This window comes from Neolamprologus brichardi, chromosome 23 (genome assembly GCF_056152115.1).
Source record: "Neolamprologus brichardi isolate AB-2024 chromosome 23, ASM5615211v1, whole genome shotgun sequence".
NCBI classification, from domain to species: Eukaryota; Metazoa; Chordata; class Actinopteri; order Cichliformes; family Cichlidae; genus Neolamprologus; species Neolamprologus brichardi.
In genome coordinates this window covers 13,456,033-13,477,221 of record NC_142125.1, presented here as the reverse complement: position 1 = coordinate 13,477,221, position 21,189 = coordinate 13,456,033, and the positions used below count along the sequence as shown (strand labels likewise).

Below are 21,189 nucleotides of genomic sequence, written 5' to 3'. Positions count from 1 at the left end.
GGTGATATGCTGTGTTAGGGGAAAGCACCTCCCTACATCTGACCTCGTGCTCACAACCCAGCCTTTCAAAGACTGCTGTACAGTCGTGACCAAAAGTTTTGCCAGTGGTGTGAGATGAGAGGCCTCTTAAATGACCCTTTATTCAGGATGAAATGAAACGGCTGATCATTTTCTCAGTGAACTGGTTGATATTTGTTGAGTAAACGAATGAGTCCCTTTTGAGCAAAAAGTAACCACGAATGAGGAGCCTTTTAATAGGACAGTCTTCCTCAGATTCCTCTCCCTGCCTTCATTCGCGTCTGCCCTCGGGCTGCTCCAAGGAAGAAAAGCAAGAAACTGATGTACAGCCTCTTTGAAGTGAGTGAAAGAAAGCCACAAAGATGGTGACTTAATGCGAGTTTTTCTTCTGACTTTAAGGAACCCTGAAGTTCATCTAGTGCTGTTGTTTGCAGGCCATCTGTAAAAGCTCTGCGGTGCTCTTCTTTCAGGAAGTTCGGTCATGCTAAATTCACATCATTAAGGGGGATTCAGTTTTTTATTCCTAAACTTGGATGCTAAAACTCCTTTTTAGTTACTGGATGTAAAGAAACTTATAAAAGTGGTTTTCTGCAGAGAAAAGCGACTAAAATGTTTCCAGGGAAAGAGATGATGATGTGTTTTCAAGAAAGTAGATTGATCTCAGTTTAGTTCAGTTTTAACACACGTTTACAGAAGATATGCAAAAGAAAGCGTAAAGTAATGTTTCCGTGAGTGTGAATGTTAGACGTTGGGCATTATGTAGCTGGTCTCACAGCAGAAACGGTAATGAAAACAGTTTCTTTATGTTCATCGGAAACTTCAGAGACTTAGACTTTAACTGTTTCATGAACTGCTGTGAGATGTGTTGGACTATGAGATTAACAGTTTGTGAAGTTGTTTCATAAGCGTGTTATTTTCTTTTATAAGATGATGACATGACGCTATTAAGAAAAAGTGCCAGCTAGGCTGAATAATGATGACAGAAAACAAAATAATCAGAAGAGAAAAAATAAAACTAAATTTAAAAAAAAAAGTCATAATGTATTCATTTTGACTTTTTCCTTTCTTATAAATCATGCCCATAAATCAAATCTCGTTACAGCAATGCACTGTAAGAGCTGAGATGACTAACATCTTCGAGGAGGAAGTAAAAACCACAAGGTTCGTGTATTTTGAACCAATGGAATGATCATCAGTTGAATTCGGCTGCTTTTGTCTCTGGATCAGCAGTTTGGTGTCTGTTTCAGCTTTCTTTCACTGCATGCTGTGCACGTCTCCTGAGGCACGAGACCGCTGTCGCCTGGTGTTCCTTTTTTTTGCCCCCAGCAGGCATCACACAGTGGATGCAGACCACCAGGGACAAGCAGTTACTAGAAAAAATGAAAAGATGCCCAGTGTGGAGGTCTTTGGTTGCTCTGACGTTTGTCTTGGTTTTCAGTAATCTGACCCATAAACAGGACTGACTTCACAGCGCTGTTGTAAAGTCTCATCCTGCCCTTCTGCTTGATCTGCATATATTTCCGGATAGAGTGTAGCCTGCAGAAAAAGCTGTTTTTAATTTTATCAGGGGGTTAAAGACCCTTGATTTTTTATTTTATTTTACAGTGACATAGAGACCCTGATTTAACAACTAGAAAATTGCGAGCTTCCTAGCTACTTCACAGGCCTAACAAATGTATCACTCGCACAGCCCAGGAACTGGACTTGGCTTCATTTTCCTGTTCTTGTATTTTCCATAGTACGTATGTGCTCCTAGCGTTATCTTTCCAGTCATCTCCTGAGACTGTAAACGACTCTGTCCCAGCCTGGCCTACATATGATGCACTTAAGCTCCCCACTCCTCAGACCCCTGTACCGCAGCTCTTTTATGGGACAAACTGGATAGAATGAACTTGATTGCCTGTTGAATCTAACTGTGAGCTCGATGGCATGTCAGGTGACTGCCCGTGGAGAATTGGTAGCTCAGCGCCTCATATTAGAGCCAATGTTATCAAAGCAAAAAAGCTGGTTATTTGTTTGTTTGATCCAAGCTAAAATTAAACCCTGCCCTACATTACAATTATATATGTCTTTTTCAGTTAGAAAATAATTTAATAATCTCTTTTTTGGGGGTGGGGGACTTTTGATGTGGCGTATACTGATTTAAAAAAAAAAACAAAACCACCAACTGAGCCATAGTGTGTTGTCATGCAGGTTATTATTAAATCCTACAAAGCTCTAATGGCGCCAATGGAATTTTACATATTACACTACAAGAAAGCTGTCATTTAGAACTCTTCTTTTAATGATTTATAATATGTGCATGATGCTATAATGTGGAGTCATGATTATCCGGTTCTTTTAATATTTGTTCTTGCATACTATTTTTCTGCGCTAATGTGCTTTTTTTTGGGGTTTAGGCAAACTGCTACACAAGCATATTCACGTCATTCAGTTGGAGGGCATTTCTAAACTTAGTCTTATTTTAGATGTTACTGCAACAGGCTTCCTGTACCTGCAGCAAAATACCTTATTCAGACATTATTACCAGTGGAATAGATTTGAAGATTTTGCAGTTGCTTATTGCAACTTCTGGGATATATGCTGCTTTAACTAGAACCTCAACTCAGCTAGCTTAACCTTATTTCCAGTCACACTTGAAAATCAGGCCTTTTCGGTGAGTAGCTCCACTGCGGCTCTGATGTCTTTACCCCCCGCCTCCTTCCTGTGTCTGTGGATTTGTTTAGAGTTTCCAGTTGATAGGGTTTCACGTGTGCCCTCATTTTCTCCTTCTTTGGCTTGTGTGGCCACTATCTTTCCAGAGAGAAGCTGTAAGGAGTGTTTATCTCCTGAGCACTCAGGGATGGAGGCTTTGGGAGGTACAAGAGGGTCTTTGTTATATCTGCCCTGGACTTTGCCACCTGGCCACTACCACCTTTTGTTCTCCTTTTTCAAAGTCTGCAATGTGATCCACAGCTCGCAGAGGAGTGTTGACTTAAAATGTAGTGACACTCTGCTAAGCTGAATTTCATATTATTGGCTTATTGCTGTGTTTTATAACTGTGTAGATACGGGTGTATGAAATGAAATGGTTTCACTTTTGATATGAAGGTTTCAAAAATGTTTCTTTCAGCACATTATTCATTATTATGGAGTATTTTATTATTTTTTTCCCCCCTTTGTCATTAGTTACCCTGTTCCAGTGGGAAAGCTCCCTACTACAGTAGCTTTGCATGAAACAAAGTTGCTTTGCATGATTCACAGTTCATAATTACATTAGGAAATATTCCAAAAGACTCTTGAAACAAAAACATTGAGGGGAGGTCCAATTTATTGACTCTATTTAATGGAGGTGAGACATAGCAGACGCTGATTGGCTACAGACTCGTTTTTGAAAATGGACATTACTCAAGTGGACATTAGAGGAACTGAAGTTTTTGGCACTTCAGTTATTCAGGTCTGAACCACTAAGAAAAATGTAGGAAGAGGGACGAAAGTGAGTAAGCCCCTCTCCTCTGTCGTGGTTAGAATCAGGGTTGTTGTGCCCTTAAGGAAAGTCCTCATATTTGGTGAACAGCAGAGGACTGATTGTACTGAGCTGCTCTGAGGTGTAGTGTGTCAGTGTGGTGCTCTGTGTGGTTTTATACATCATCTCATGTGGCTTTTATAGGGATTTGAACACATGTATGTTCTTTCTTTTTACATTACTAGTGTCAGACTAGGACGGCGTGTTCACCAAATCTTTATTCTCAACAGGTTCTTCATGCTATTCATTTCTGTGGTGCATCTCGTTTCTCCTAGATATATAAATCATGCATACTGTATGTTTTTTTTACTGACTCAGAATGGACCTTTGTTACATAGCATCCGTCAGAACTTCATTGGTGTGGTCAGAAAGATCATTCCATACTATTCACTAAGATGAGATATACTTGAGATCTATCCCAGAAGTTGGGAAATTCCTGTTATAGCAGGCAAAACATTATAGACTACATATAGAAAACTACATACCAGCTTAAATAGAATAGAGAAATGGCTGACTAAGTACTTTTTTCCCCAGTTAACTTGAAGAATTAAGTACAAAAATCAAGTACAAAAGAAAAGCATTTAGAAACTTGAGTATAATACAAGTGAAAGCCTAAAATTAAAATACAAATACAATAAAATTATATATAAAACACTGATTAAGCGTTTCTATGACTTACTAAAGTAGCATATTTGGATTCTTTTCCTTCCTTTTAAGCTATGCTGTGTTTCATCAAATTCACGGTATTATTGAGGACCAGGAATATGAATCCTCGGCTCTAAACGTCTGGGATGAAGACTCACTGAAGAACTGGACATCTGTGCTAGTTATACACTTATTCAGGCAACATCTTATCCCGTCTTTCTAAATAAATAACCACACTGAGCTGCACCAATCACGGCCACGTGTGGTGCACAATGAGGCAAACGTTATTTTTCATTAATTATATTTGGCTTAATTTGTAGTCAACCACCACAAACCTCCGTAAATCATTATTATGTATAATTAATTTAAATATTCTCCTCCCAAACTTTGCACTCTGAAAGGGAAACTCCTACAAATAAGGCCAGCTCCTAAAATTACAGTGTCTGTACATTTTAGTTGCAAATTATTAATAATATGGCTCCTCGGTAAATCCTGACAGTAGTTCTTCAATGCCAGCTGGCCCTGGTGTTGGTGAATCTGGCCTCAGTAGATTCACTGACTGATCATTGGCGAGGCACATGTGTATGTTGGGAGCATTGCTGGTAATTCTTACCCTCCGTCCTTTTGCGAGCCAAGTGACTGAAAGTGAATGTATGTTTTTATGTCACCGATCCACCATGCTACTATCAGGGCTTAGCAGAGAAGCTTTTGTACAAACACTTCAGCTTTGAAAAGCACTTTAAATGATTTGAGCTGAAGCCTTATTCTTGTTATTACTATAACTTTATTATCTTCGGCTAAACTAGTTTTGAATCCATTTTTCCACAGAGCAGGGGCTGTGGATTATTTCCACGGTGTCTTACAGTGAAGTGGAGGGAATCTCTAGGATGGAAGGAATGTTAGGAAGGAAAGCAACCAGAAAGAGCAAGCGATTACAACGATCAGCTCTCTGAAAGCAGTGTAATGGTTGAATTACTGAGACATAATTTAAGGGATCTGAACTTTCCATACAATAATACTTCATAATAATATGTTTGTACTTGTTTCTTTGTTACTTAGACACTGGTTACCTCACGGATCTCTGCAAGTTGGGTCATGCACTGCTTTCGTGTCGTTTACTTTGCCGCTGTGCCGGTATATTGGTAGTAATTTCATGCATGATTTTTTTTTTTTAATGAATTCTTCAGATACTTCCATACGAACAGACAAAACACCCACTGTATTAAATCATCTGCTGTTAGGAGCACTGTTAAGTTTATTGACCGGGGCTCTGCATTAATTGTGCATCCTAGTCATATGATTATGCAAAAATTAATGTAAGGCTGCAAAAAATAATTCTAGTTTTATATTGCTCAAGTGCTTGGCCTGATAACTGTGGGTTTCTTTATGGATGGGATAAGAAATGTGGCATCGGTGATGAAATGCTGACAACAAACTGCTTAAATGTTGCAGTGAAACAAAAAAAATTGTGCTGGAAATGCTAACAACACGCTCTCAAGTGTCATGCTGGAGAAGTCTGAGTTAGCATCAGAGCTGGTGGCATCTCTAGCTGTTTGATGTGCAAGGCACACCACTAATCAAAAAGGAGTCCTTTTTACAGACACATCTCCTGGTAATACTGTTTTTCATTCCAGAGAGCTGAGTATTTAAGTCAGGGATTAAAGTGCAGTGCATGGTTCAACTTCCTCCACCTCAGGAACCACTTATTCCCCATCCTCAGTCTGTGTACACTTACAGGCTGCTGCTGCTGCTGCTGCTGCCACCGCCGCCACCGCCTCCGATTCCTGTTTTGAAATTCTGGCATTTTGGGTGGAAAGTGCTGTGAGAAACTTGAGCCACTCTCGTCCTCTTGGAGCCTTTATGCCTGGCTGCATAATTTAATTGGTATAAGAGATGTGTGTGGCCTCATGTTGAGACAAGGGGGGCACACAAAGTTGAGCACGAGTAAGGTAATTATTCCTGTTGAGAGGTGCCAAAAGTACAGGCATTCTGTACTCAAGTAGAAGTACAGTTACTAGTGTTTAAAAATACTCCAGTAAAAGTTGAAGTACTGATTCAACTTCTTTACTCAAGTAAAGGTGAAAAAGTACAAAAGTAGTTCCTCAAAGAACATCTCTACCACCTATTTTTACGCAAAGCTAACTAAACCTTGTCCCACATTAATGTAATAATGAAATTATATTAGTAGATAGGAATACAAACTTTTTGTTAGTCAGATTTTCAATTCTAATAAAGCTTGAATCAGGTAAGTAGAACATGAGCAGAGAAAAAAAAGGAAAATAAAAAATAGCTCTATTTTCTCTTGCCTACATTGTAAAGGTTGTCTTTGCCTCTAAACAGGTGGGGGAACCCTAAAATCAGCTGTAGTGGCTCAGAGTGGGAAAAGAATCACAACTTACAATAATTTCTGTTGAGAGCTGCAGTAGATTTTCTTAGTGTACAGGCTGTGGCAAGGTGACCTGCTGCTCTTTGTGGGTGTACACAATTGAATTCAACCGGATGTTTCATGAGTTGTCCTGGCTGATTTCCATCCTCTACACTGACAGTATGTTTATGCTGGGGGTCTTTTTCTAGATGGTACAAGGTTCTTACGAGAGTGGATTTCAGTGAATGAATCTCAGCATCACCAACTTAACTTCACATTTAGCTCTGCTATTCTTAATGTACCTAACTCTGACCATGAAACCACGGACACTGTGCACACACTGTTCTTTAGAATCCATCACAGTACAGCAAACTAACCTGTTTGCCCTAAAAAAAAAATCAGTCCCTTTTATTCTTGCTAGTCTTCTGTAGGGCTAGCTACGTGCTGAAGTACTGAGATAGCAACTTATGGACACCTGCAGTCGTTCCGGTGTTGTGTCAAAAAACAACACTGGCCCACTCTAACCTCTGAGTATGACACACGCTTCTGCCTGTTTGATCTTGTTTTAGTCAACATTTCCTGGTGATTAATACACAAAAAGGAGTGCCTTTCATGTGTTACTGTTTAGGCTCAAGTCTGCTTGATGTTGGTGGCCTGCAGTGATGAAATAACTCCCTTCAGTTCCGACAAACCAAAAGTAACAAGTCTGTTTTAAGAATGTAAGAAGTAGAAAGTACAGAAAAAAAAAGTAGTGTGTAAAAGTAAAAAGTTGTCAGACAAATAAACTCAAGTACAGATACCTGAAAATTCTACAGTAACAGAGTATTTCTGCTTTGTTTCTTCCCACCCCTGTTCCTGTTTGGGCTGTGTGCTCGAATCAGCATGCAGTTCTGAAGCTGCTGGAAAAGCAGAAAACTGATTTCTGATTGTGAGCTGGTGCCGATCCAGGTGCAAACTTGGGTCCTGATATGATCAATCAGATCAAAGTTTAAGCCTGTCCCCTCAGAATCAGTTCTTTTTTTAAAACACAACTTTAATTTAAGGAAGTTATGCATGCATTTTACTTTGAAGTTATGAAAATTTAAAATTACAAGCTAGTCGAGACAAAAAAAACGTTTACTGTGAACATTCCCTAGTCTGCCTTTCAGCACACCCCTTTTCTTTCCATGCAAGTCAAATCCCCCTTTTTTGATTTAAGTCTTAGTTTCTGAATTGTACCTTTTCACATGCTAAAAATGTGATCAACAGAAAAAGAGAGAGCAGCTGTCTTGTTCTTTGGACTCCTTAGAAACTTTACGCAACCCTCGTCGCCTCTGTTTTTAATTGAGCCGGTGTAAGAACGCCCTATGACGGGTGCTCTGAGACACCCAGGGGTACTGTGGGAGCCTGGGTGCATTCTTCACTTTTCTTTAAACTAGATATTCACAGACTGATAGACCATTCTCTGCCAGACAGACTCTTTCAAGGAGTGATAGCACTGCCTTGGGCACTGGTTGGGGGATTTCACCAGCATACATTACAGTTTTTGATGGAGTAAAAAAAGAAAAAAGGCTTCTTTAAAGGCTTGAATTCTTTAAAATAAAAGGGGAAGAAACAGCACAGAGTACCAGCCTGCTGAGCTTTCTGTGAATGGTTGCACAGATTGTGAGTGTCGGGTTTAGTTTCCTAGATTGGAAATTATGCTGATATTTTTGGACGCTGTCTGACTTAAACCTTTTGAACTTTTTCACATGACCATTAAGTGTTATTAAGTGCTGACAGCGCAATGATGTCGCAATGTTTAGTCCATCTCTCTTTACTGAGGAGAAGCCTGCTAGTGCGGCTAGCAGTGTGACTGGATATTTAACCGTATATGAGACTTGCTCTGAATGAGGAAATGTGTTGTAAAAGGTCTTTTATGTCCAGTGATCTCAATAATTTCTTCAGAATAGAGGTGTTTAAGTGATGTCAGTCCACAGAGTTTAAGGGCTCAATCATCTCCTGCACTGGATGAGGTTCTCACCGAAGTAAAATCTGTTCCTTCTTTTCACACAGGCCTCGACGCAGAGCTGTACTACGTGCGACACGATGTGGTGAACCATTACGCACTTTCCTTCAACATGTCTGTGCCCACTGAGACCAACAGCCTCTACTTCACATGGTACTCCAAGACAAAGGTGAGACCGAGCATGTTCTCAGCACACAGGTCATCTGATCACACATGTGAGGGAAATATTAACATTTCTTCTCCGTTCCTCATTTAAAGGTTGACTACCGGCTTTCATTCAGCGTGGAGAACCCCGTAGCCCTGAACCCGCCATGGTGCAACATCTCCCTTCAGGGGGAAGTGCCCCGTGTTCCCTCTGGTCTGTCATACTACCTTTAATTTTTAAAGAAAAGTTCTGAATATCCTGAAGCTATGATGGAGTTTTTATGTGTGTGTAATATTTATGTTTTTGTGTGTGTGTGTGTGTTTCCTCCGCAGTCTTCAGAGTGGACATCTTATGTTCGGGCAAAGTAGATGAAGAGGCATTTTTAACAATGCAGCTGAATCTGACCATCCATGCCAACAACTACACAGTGCTCAACTTCAAGAGGAGGAAAATGTGCTATAAGAGTAAGAATCTGTTCATCTACACAAATGTGAGGTTTAAAAACTCTCTCAGCTCTGAAAAGTGAAAAGCTCCTTATGAAAATAAGTTGGATCACAAATGGGTGCAAAGTTTTGAGCCGGCCCATGTAATTAGAGGTCTTGTAGCAAGGAAAATATTAATAGCATGAAAAGACATTTTTAGCTTTATCAATTATGAAGCTCAAAACAGAGTAAGAGCTTTGTAGTGAAATCTGATGACATCTGACAATTTTTTAGTAATATTGAAAAGCAAAATTGTAAATTAAAAATTTAAATCTGATTAAAATAAAATAAAATGGGGTAACTGGAGAAGTGCTGGGGGGGGAGGGGGACTGGAAGAACTATGACCAGTCAAATGTTATTAAAAACATCCAGGGCCCCTCGAGGTAACATGTAACAAATGACCTCTGTTTCTGTGCGCTATAGACGATAAAAATTGAACCATCGCGTATCAGGCTGCACCTTCTCCAGGAGCTTTAAAGAACCCAGCAAAGCAATTAATCCTCTTTTATTCTCGCCATTGTCAGCCTGTAAACAGTAGTACTTGGTATGCTTTCGGTGTCATTTCAGCTAGTCACGCACATCACGATTTTTCTTTTTTGTAACCTGACACGGTTGGTTGCAGGTTACCTCACAAGCTTTACAAATATTCATTCAGATGTCAGAATGGACTGTAGACACTGACTGGTCTGTGGTAACATCACAGCCCGTGTGAAACACAACCAGTGAAGTGACCACAACACCTTCTGGCCTCTGGGGGCAATGGTGAAGTATGCATATCCCTTCTAAGGCCATCAGACAGGAACCACAAATTAGAAAGACATCTCACAGCTCGCAGCAGTTTAAAAACACTCTTTCCTTACCAAGGATTGTGTAAATGCAGGGGGATACAAAAAAATTAATAAGAAAGAGACATAAAAACATAACAGCAGGGCAGACACACTCGAGCAGCATTGATTTAGATTAAGAAAGACTACAGATGCACCAGGGTCCTAGATCTCTCTTCATGTCATTACCTTATGTATTTAAAGGGAGTTTACCAGGCAGACATGAACCCTTTAAAGGTCATATCAATAAATGTCACCCTTCTAATTTCATTAAATAAATAAATAAATAAAAATCTGTCATACTGCTGGTTCCCCTACATTATTAACCAAACGTTAAAGTAACAGTAGGTAGATGTGCCGGTTCTTGTGTTCCTCATTTGCTGCTATTTTCAAACTGCCTGAAGATAATTACATGTGGCCCAGAGGCTTCTTGCCATATGCCCCCATGGAAACAAATTTATTCCCGTCTTATTTTAAGCAGGAGTCAAATTGGTAGCATGAACAGATTCTTTGTGTGCCTGAGTTGCAGTCATTCCTCCCTGTCGCTGCCTGCAGTGACACTGGAGAGGACTGAAAATGTTTGTCCGTGTTTGCTGTTGTCGTCAAACTTGTTGTCAAAATAAGTTAACTGCTGTTGTCGTCAAACTTGTTGTCAAAATAAGTTAACTGCTCAACTTTTCAAGGGTTTCATCATCACCCTCTAAACAAGACCAAACTAACAGAGTGAAGAGTTTGTGTTTTGCGTTCTTCTGTTTGAAGCAGAGCTTTTTGTTTAATGTTGAAATAAATGAGCTGCTTTTGGGTTTTATAATAAATTGCACCAAAGATTTAGGAAAAAAAAAAATCCCTGTCGTGTAGTAGAGACATGCTTTTTAATTATTATTTTTTATTTAAACCACATTTTCTGTGTTGCTGTTATGTTGTATGGATAAATTACTTGTAACGCTCAGCTGTTATGCATCACTGCGGTATTGGTCTGAAATGCTTTATCCTTGGAGTTCAGAATATGTGGTGGAAGTCCGAGGTCCCATATTTCCTGGGTTCATGTAGTCAAAGAAACTGAAAGTAAAAAATGTTATCTGTTATCATGAGCATTTTTAAACTTCACTGAGTGCTTACTTTTTTCTTTCAGTGTTACATGTTTTGCATCACATCACATCATAGTCTGTTGGTTGTGGATGGAACTTGTTTTTGAGAAGAAGTTTAAATTTCATTTTGTGTTTTTAGGGGAAAAAGTGTTTACAGGCGTGATAGTGTATACAGGTGAACCAGTGAGAAGAAAAGTTGGTTTAAATCACCAGACGAAATATGGAGAAAAGCAAAAAACACTTTGCTAAAGTGCTCATACCAGCCTTAAAATGAATGAATAATCATCAGGAGCATGGGTTTATAAAGAAAGGCTCTAAAACAGAGGCTGAAATAAGAGGTTACACCAAGCCTATGTTAATAAAGCCGAGTCCGAGCTAGAAGTTAGCATCATTTGAATATATTTTGATAATTTGATGTTAAATGAAGTTTATGTATTTCTCTCTCTCTCTCCCTTTCCCCCTCCCCAAACAGGAATCGATTCTGAAAAGATCCCCATTCCTCTCAACAATAACTCTCTCCCTCGGCCTGACTGTAAGTAAACTTTCCACCTGCTCCCCCTCTTCCTGCTGCGTGTATTGTTCACAGGTGGCATCAGCCTAGTGAGACAGATGTTAAATCACTATGATGTCAGCTGTATAGGAGTCTTCAGTAGTTGGTCTTCGTTAGGAAAAAAGAAAATGAATTGAGGGCTAAAGAGAAGGATTCATTGTGCTATTAAAGACCACTCTGTCAGCTCCCACCCACCCCTCAGAGTTGGAGTGGTTGTTCTCATCTATTCAGACTTGTGTGAGCCTCCTTGAAGCAAAGCACCATTAGTGGGTCGTCTCCCTTCTGCTTGGGTAGGCCCGAGGAGCCCGGGGCCCTCTGAGGCTTTTAGAGAGGTGATGAGAACAGCTCTCAGATGCTGGATCCCGGGCACAGTCACTGCTTTTCCAGGTCTCCATTAACTCTTGAGTGGAGCCCGAGGTGCTCTCATACTTTCTTTTCCATGTATGCCTTTTTTTTATACTGTGGCCATCGTATCATATTTTTGCATCATGCGATTATGGAATTTCTTATGCTGTAACCCCCCCCTTTTCTTTTTCTTTTTCTTTTTTCAGAGTGGCTTGTTTGTCTGATTCTTAATTTGTGTCATTTTTGTGTCATCAGTAGATGGTGTTACCGCTCCCACCACCTCCACCCAGGTGTTCTATATAAGCGTGAGTGTCTGCTGCATTGTCATCTTCCTCGTGGCCATCATTCTGGCCATCCTGCACCTGCACAGCATGAAGAGAGTGGAGATGGAGGACAGGTACGGTTCTTTTGCTTGTTCTGCTTCCAAAGAAATCTTACACCCTGATGCATGAGTGACGTCTTAAGAGCAGCACTTCTTCCTGTAATCTCCACTTCAGATGAAGCTTGCACAGGTTATCAATGTGAAATTAGATCAGCACATTCAGAAAGGTTTGCCATCGGGACAGTCAGAAATTTTAACAAGCTAACACACTTATCATTTTAGACATTTTTAAATTCAATTGTGAATTTAAAATCATTCTCCTCCCAAACAAAATCTTTAATAAAAGGGCCACGTCATATCTTAGAGACTGGCTGCATAATTTAATTGCTATAAGAGATGTGTGTGGCCTCATGTTGAGACAAGGGGGGCACACAAAGTTGAGCACGAGTAAGGTAATTATTCCTGTTGAGAGGTGCCAAAAGTACAGGCATTCTGTACTCAAGTAGAAGTACAGTTACTAGTGTTTAAAAATACTCCAGTAAAAGTTGAAGTACTGATTCAACTTCTTTACTCAAGTAAAGGTGAAAAAGTACAAAAGTAGTTCCTCAAAGAACATCTCTACCACCTATTTTTACGCAAAGCTAACTAAACCTTGTCCCACATTAATGTAATAATGAAATTTAAAATCATTCTCCTCCCAAACAAAATCTTTAATAAAAGGGCCACGTCATATCTTAGAGACCTCATAGTACCATATTGTCCCAATAGAGCATTTAACCTAAACAGACTGCAGGTTTTCAGGGCCCTCTTCTGTGGAATCAGCTCCCAGTTTGGATTCAGGAGACGGACACCTTCTCTACTTTCTATTTTACTGAGTTATGCTACAATAGGCTTGTGTGGATGTTTCACATAATGCACTGAACATCTTCTCCTCACTCTCTGTGCGTTTATACACCACTACTGAATTTAATCAGTAGTAATTATTAGTATTTATTATTAAACTCTCCCATAATGTGTGTTTTGTCCTGTCTTCCTCCTCCTCACCCTCATTAGTCACAGCAGATGGCTGCCCCTTCCTGATCCTGGTTCTGCTGCAGGTGTCTTCCTGTTAAAAGGGAGTTTTTCTTTCTCAATGTCACCAAATAGGGTCTTACGCTATAAAGCACCTTGAGCCATGTGACTGTCAATTAAAACCATAACTTGACTGACTGAAAGAAAATGACTATCCTGTGCTTTAGGGAGGATGTTTATCAAGGACTGTTTTTTTTTTTTTTTTTTTTTTTTTTGGTTTTGTTTTTTTTAACGTATAATATACAACTCTGTGTCTTTCAGTGTGAGTGACAGTGGAAGCTCACAGGGCCTTTCTCAGCCGTCCACCCAGACCACGCAGTACCTGAGGGCTGACACTCCAAACAACGCCGCCCCTGTTACCAGTAAGATTTTACCTCCCCTACACCACACCCTCCAGACTTCTGAATCACAAGATGAAACATCTGTTCAAGTTTCATAAAAAAAAAACAAGTGATTCAGTTTTCCACAGATTTTCTTCTCTTGCTCAGGTATCTCCAACTTGGATGCTTCTCCAAATGCAGTAATTGGCTGTGAATGACTCAGTTAGCTTAACTGGTATCATATGATTGTAATGAAGCAAACAATTCCTGCAGTAATGCTATCTTCTTTCTCGTTGTTGTTGCTCCTCTCCTTGTGACCTGTTACTGTGGGAATAATGTGTAAATGTCCTCACCATGTGCTTTGTGTCAGACAGCAGTAAGAGGAGAAAAACGGGCCTGTTTTAGTGGTTGGCACATTGTAAACGCAGACGTGGGAAGAGCAGGCCAAGCATCTAGTGTTTAGAAACTTCTGTTTTTCTCCTTTGCTAGAATCAACTCTAGGGCTGTTCGATATAACAATATATATCGGATGACGATATAAAGATGTCTATCGTTTCATTTTATGCTATTGTTTGTTTCGTGGTGTCGCAAAATAAACTGTTCGCAGCAATATTTTTTTCATCATTTTGATGGTCACAGTAGTGGTTATATTAATTTCTTAAAGTTCTCTCTTTCTCTTATATTTAATATAACCACACTACAGATGGACAAGTGCCTGTTTTTATGGGTTGTTAGCAACAACGACGGTAAAACCATCGCGTGTCCGCTTGTTTATTTTCCACGTAAACCTTTCACAATAAAGCTCAAGATCCTGTTGAGACTTTTCAAAATAAACTGAATCACATGAAAGAGTATGCAGAGCAAAAAAGAGCCGTCAGGTGCTAAAAAATAAACCTTAGACTCCGTTAGAAAGGCTTTTCACCGCAGCACGCCGTGTAATAAATACTCATAAAGAAAACGGCGTTCGTTACAACTTATGTCTAAAAATGATTCGTTTCATGCGTCGGTTAAAACACTTGACTCCAGCTGGAAACACTTCACGCAAGTCGAGCTGCTCGAGATTCACAGAATTTACAGAATGTTACATTTTTGTGATTTATATCGTTATCGATAGAGTTCTTATATCGGGATATGAGATTTTGGTCATATCGCACAGCCCTAATCAACTCACATTTCTTCTTATCTCATTCAGATAAAATGATGACATAACTAGTTTTCAGATTTAAAATGTGTTCCTAAGATTCATTAAGTACAACGAAGTCTACAGGTCGTCATCAGATATTACACATAGCACAATATGTTGGTGCAGGGAGGAAGACCTCATGAAATGATGATGTGCCTGTTTCAATTTGGTGGGAGAGGTGTGCGTTTGAGTACCACAGCTGTACACACGTCTATTTTTTGTCAGTAAATGGTCCATCGCTGCCCTCTTGTGGATTCAACCCTCATCTCAACCCCACTGCCTCTTCTCCTTGTGTGTCTTAAACCTTTGTTGCTAAATGTGATTATCTCAACTGAACTCCCTCCCCTCCCTGTTTAACTCCACCCCTGGTGGATGAGTGTCCTCACCTAGTGAGCATGCCTGGTTTGATGGATGTTTTGAGCTGAAAGGTTACAGCGAGAGTTACACATCCACTCATTCATTCAGGTCATGTTGTGATTTTGTGTGCTTTCTCCATTAAACCCCTTCTTTCTCACCTTCTCCCACCCCCCACTCCCTCCCTGCCCTTCTCGTCTTGTCTTCAGACAACCACCCTGGTTCTGCACCCATACTCCAGCTTGCTGCCTCCTCCTTCCAAAACCCCGGTGCTCCCCCTCATGAAACCAAAAGTAAGTTTCTGGGAAGTTAATTACCTGCTGTGTATAATAGTTAGGATATTGTGAGCAGCAGGATGAAATCACCTCCCTGTTTTTTGTTTGTTTTTTTTCCCTTTCATTTCAAGTTTTCTGTTTGTGTTGACTGCATGTACAGGTCAAAATCTTAAGCTGTACATCTCACCTGCTTTTTAGTGGGATTCTTTGTCACCATATAAAATCATTATTTACAATAGTTTCAACTCATTAATCAATATCATAATCATTTAGTGTTTTATTCAAGGAAGAATTCTGTAGATCCTCTGGTAGATGGTTTTAGGCTGTGAGGTTGACTTTCTTTGTTTTATAATTTTGTATAATAATTGAATTTATTTGAGTTTTGACTCCCAGTTTAAAGAAATCATAATCAGTGAATATGTAAAAAGAGTCTTCTCCTCCTCTCACCCTTTTTTCTAAAATGATCTTCTTTAAAATCCAACCATGTTTCTGAAAAAGCTTGGATGCAAATTGTTACATTTTGTTTTAATTTACAAATCTAATAAGATCTACATTTTACTCGCAATAGAACATAGAAATCATAATAAATGTTTAAACTGAGACATTTTACTAGTTCATGATAAATATTAGCTCAGTTTAGATTTGATCACAGTAACACACCTTTAAAAAAGTCGGGAGGGAGAAAATGGAAGGCTGGAGAAGTAAGTGGTACTAAAAACAAAAAAACAGCTGGTGAAACATTTCAGTGCCTGAATGACTGGGTCTAAAAAGAGCATCTTAGGCTACGTTCACACTGCAGGCCAAAGCGCACCAACTTTTTTGACCCTATGCGAACCATATCTGATCATGGTAGGACAGTTTGAACAGCACAAATCTGATATTTTCAAATCCGACCTAGTTCACTTTGTGGTACTGAATTCGAAACATATCTGATGTTTTAGAAAGCGACTGCTGTTTGAACGGTCATGTCGCATTAAATCCGTCTTTTACGTCACTGCCACAAGACAGATGCCAGTTATCAGCGTCGGAGAAGACAAACGAGAAAGCATGGTGGCCATTGTTAAAGGACGGGCTCTCTTTTTTCTCAGTGTCCTTCTTTCGCTAATTAAATTGTCAAAATTCTGTCTGTTACAACTGTGCAGAAATTGATTCAACACCTACCAGCTCTGTAGCTGCCATTTTTACTTCCGTAAACAGAGCGCGTTGTGTGTGACGTCTTCTTTTGCGCATGTGGGCCGCTTTGAGGGCTATGAACCGTTCACTCTAGAGCATGTTTGCTGTCACATTTTATTTGTAGTGTGAACAACCAGACAAAAATCGGAATTGAACATTAAGACCTGCAGTGTGAACGTAGCCTTAGAGAGGCAGATTTTCTTAGAAGTGAAGATGGGCAGAGTTTCACCAATCTGCAAAAACCTGCAACTACAAATTTTGACTTTGGAATAATATACCTCAATATGAAATTGAGAAGGCTGTGAATATTTCTTCATTATATTCAGTGCATAATGTCATGGAAAGATTCAGAGAATATAGAGAAATGTCTTTGTGCAAGGGACAAGGCTGACAATGAATATTGGATTCCTGTGATCTGCAAAGAAGTCATCATATAAACATGATGCAGAAATGCACAATTCAGCAAAAATGACGCTGAACCGCATACTGCAGTCTGGGTGCCGCACTGGCTGTCTGTAGTCCAGCTCTTTCACCAACTGAAAACATTTGGAGCATTGAAAATCAAAGCAGATCCAGGACTGCTGAGCAGCCAGAATCCTCTAAGAATGGAAGGACATTCCTCTCCCAAAAGTCTGGCAGCTGCTCTCCTCAGCACCCAGACATTTACAGACTGTTGTTAAGTCATAAACATGGCCCTGTCCAAACTTTTTTAAGACCTGCAACAAATTCGAATTGACGTTTTTTTCTTGAAATGGTACATTTTCTCAGTTTGTAAAGTATGGGTCTGTGAGATTTGTAAGTCATTGCTTTCCAAAAAAAAAGAAAAAAAGAACAGGGTTTTGGCAAGTTTGGAATCCTTCCTTATGGTTAAGAACACTGTGGGATACTTTGATCTAGTATTGGGCTTTCTTGAACTGAAACAAGAACCAAAATGAAATAGATCAGTGAAACTCCTTAAGTCTAAATAAAACACATAAACATAATACGAATTTTAAGTAAAGCACAATAAAATATAAAAATTGCCTGAGAAGTCGGGCTCAGAGTACTAGGATTGATTGTGTGCAGTCCCAACCACGTCTGTTCTTATTTACATTGTTGAGATAATCACTGCTCATAGTTTGACCTGTAGGGGGCAGCATTGCTCTGCACCATGATAGTTTTTGCCACACTGTGACAGTAGAGCTTTAAGAAGAGGTGTTTATGGCATATTTCTAAATGTTTTGACATTTGAGATCCTGTTTTCACTTCCTCCACCAGGCTCCTCCTGTGTAGTTTCGGTGGTGAATCAGTCCAAAACCTACACAGGAGGAGGGTGTTAAGGATATCAAGGGAGTCAGGACCACAGGAATGTTTTCTGTGGACATGATCATCCTGACTCCATGAGACGAGATCTTGCATGGGGCTCCAGACCGAGGGTGCTTGATGATCGTTTTATATTTTCCTCCATTTTTAAATAATCACACCCTACAGTTATCACCTTCTCACCAAGCTTTTGGCTGATGGTCTGGTAGCGCATTCCAGCGTTGTGCAGGTTTACAGTCCTGACATCCTATGCCAGCATCTTTGGTCTTGCCTGTAGTGGTGGAGAGGCTGGAATGGAAGAAACTGATTCTGTTGACACATGTGCTTTATACACATGACGAGTTTAGATCAGGGGTCATTGATTCTTGTTGACTCTGGTTCAGATCTTTTTCTTTCTACAGGAAGAGCTCTTTAGTTTCTAAGTGCCTCTTTAGCTAGCATTTGTTAACTGTTGTTTGTTTATGTGTGCGCGTAATCTATAAGGAACTTTATGACTTCACCTCTCGCCTCTGAAAACCAGCAGTTAATAACAGCGAGTACATGGGGAGCTTATGTAATAGATGTGCTGTAAGACAGGACTTTGCATGAAGTCGCTGTGATGCAATATGTGCAGGGTACTGTACATGTGTGGCTTTTTCCTGGAATTGCTGTCATTTCTTTTCTTTGAGTCTACATATTTTAGAAGAAATATGACACTTGTGATCCGAAGCAGAAGCTCCAAGGTTGTTTTTGTGTGCTAATCCAGGTTTTAAAAATGTGTCAGTCATTTGGTAAGAGGTTTGTTTAGATTTGGATTATGTGTGCCTTTTAACCCTCAAGCGACATAGATAAAAAGTGAGTAAAATGACAAAGTGGAATCATTTATGACAGGATTGTTGTGTCTTTCAGTGTGGATGTTGTTTCATCTGTGGCAGAAATGTTCTGTCAATTATGATTTTCAGGGTTTGGGGGTTTTTTTTGTTTTGTTTTGTTTTAAAAATATATATATATATATATATATGTTTAAACAAAGATCTTGTCTTACTTCGTATAAACCAAATTTTACTTTGTTTCTATAGAAAATATGTATTGCAGTTTGTCTTATTTTACCATTGTGAATCCATTTCACCTGCTTTTGTGCAAATCGAAGTGGAAACGGGAGAAGCCACTGCAAGACGACCCTCAAAAAAACAAGAAAGGAATGGTTTTAGCACATAGTGGGCACAAACTGCAGCTCCCTCTGGTCTGATTTCACAGAAGCAATGAAAAAAACAAAAAAGCAGGTGCCTGCAGACCATTCAAGTTGCACAGGTTGTGCAACTCCTCCAGGATGCCAAACATATATATGCAGATAAGAGAGCTTGCTGTGTCTCGCATCGCGGTGTGACAAGAGTGGAAGGGATACCAGGACACAGGCTGTTGCGTGAGGAGAGGACTGTCAACACAGCAGCAGGACCTGCATACATTATGTTGGAGCATCAAATTATTTTGGTGATTGTGTACTTTGATCAACCAGAAATTACAATGAAGTCATCATACTCAAGCTGTTATTCATCCTTTGGTACTTTGATGCTTCTGCAAATAAAATTAAGACCACAGGTGTCAAATATGTGGCCCAGGGGCCAAAACTGGCCCTCCAGTAGGCCCCACAAAGTATGCAAGTTACAGTAAATTAACTGTTTGTTTGTTTGTTTGTTAAATAAAATACACTGCTAGTCTGGGTATATTAGTACAATTTAAGTATTGCTGCAAAGCAGATGCCTAGACAGATTGTTTAATTAATGGTTGATGTTTGGATTAAAAAATGTCACATTTTAAGATTTTTTTTGATTTTTTTTTTAAGCAACAAACTCACTGAAAAAGTCAATGAGTCTGGGAAAAACTGAGACATAAGGTGGACATTAGACATTTCTTAGGACATCTCGGGCTGTTCAACACTGATTTTGACAACAGGAACTACTGGAAAAAATAAAAACAAAAATTTCAGATCTAATTAGGAATGTGTTTACAGCCTATTTAAATGAGTTTTGCTCCTGACCTAAAAACAAACAAACTTTGCATTAACTGGTCACATTCATGGCCTTTAAAAAGTTGTTGGAGAAGACAAACTGAACTGAAATGTCACAGCAGCACACAATGCATACACAGCAGGTTTCATGAGTTAATGAAATGTGTTCATTTATTTATTTTTTGTGTGTCTTTACAGGTTACCCATCTCTGCGCATAGAGAAGAATGACCTGAGGAGTGTGACTCTGATGGAGGCCAAAGCTAAAGTTAAAGATATTGCAATCTCAAGGGAGCGAGTCACACTACGAGACGTCTTACATGAAGGTATTTCCCTTCCCAGTATTTTAGGCCTATGCCCTGGTGTTTTGCTTTTTAGCGACATTTCCAGGGAGACTCGAGTGATTTGCGTGATCTAGTCTGTATACGCATGAAATGAAACAGATTTTAAGGAGCTGCAGTCATGAATAATCTTGTTATGCTTCGTCCAGCATCGTTTGATAATTTAACTTTTCAGCATGCACGTTTTTGTCATGTTCTGAGTTTTCTATATAAAGAACATAAACAGAGAGAAAAAGGAAAAGACTAAATGTTAAAAAATAAATAAAATAAATGAGATTGCTTTAACAGACTGAGTTGAGATTTAAGCTTAAATTACAAATTACATGGTGCTAGCATAACCTAAAGGGAGAAGTGCTAGTAAAACACAATAATTAGGCTTTTATTTGTAATTGGAATTGCTCCTTAATTTTAATAAATAATGTTTCTGCAAAAACCCCATGCTTTCACTTTTAGTATTTGAACATTTCTAGTTGAAATATGTCTGGTTCTAAAGGCCTTAGAAATAGTTTATCTGCTGTTGGCAGTGAAGTTGTTTGAAGAGATTTTGTGTGGTTGAAGCCTGCCAGGATACATCAGCACACCTTTAGAAACCAATGGGATTGTAGCAACAGTAGTTAGGAATATTCCTGCCACTATCGGGAATAGTCAGGAAGCTTGTTACAAAAATGGACTTGGATGAATTTTAACTACCCATCTGTGTATTTCCTGCTGCTCAGCTGAATCCGAAAGGTGATATTAACACTTGTTATTGTTTTTAAAGTAGATTTCTCTAAACACGAATAAAATAATGAATTAGAAACGTGTAAATAAACAGAAGCCAAAACACATGTTTCACAGACACAGATAGTCACACCTCACACTAATAGATTATTTAGCAAACTGACTTTGAGGCCTAGCAGACACTAATTG

At 39.4% G+C, this 21,189-nt stretch overlaps 1 protein-coding gene across 2 annotated transcripts in view; it reads left to right on the top strand.

The window, feature by feature from the left end:
• ryk (receptor like tyrosine kinase) overlaps positions 1 to 21,189 on the top strand; it is a 52,046-nt gene that overhangs the window by 9,906 nt on the left and 20,951 nt on the right. Inside the window, exons 2-9 of one of the 2 annotated variants that reach the window (XM_006790430.2) lie at positions 8,568 to 8,689; positions 8,779 to 8,878; positions 8,998 to 9,129; positions 11,532 to 11,591; positions 12,213 to 12,351; positions 13,609 to 13,709; positions 15,414 to 15,497; positions 20,140 to 20,265. In XM_006790430.2, coding sequence (XP_006790493.2) covers positions 8,568 to 8,689; positions 8,779 to 8,878; positions 8,998 to 9,129; positions 11,532 to 11,591; positions 12,213 to 12,351; positions 13,609 to 13,709; positions 15,414 to 15,497; positions 20,140 to 20,265 — 864 coding nt within the window. Of the gene's footprint in view, positions 1 to 8,567; positions 8,690 to 8,778; positions 8,879 to 8,997; positions 9,130 to 11,531; positions 11,592 to 12,209; positions 12,352 to 13,608; positions 13,710 to 15,413; positions 15,498 to 20,139; positions 20,266 to 21,189 lie in introns of both variants that reach the window. The other variant, XM_006790429.2, reaches the window with a different exon arrangement.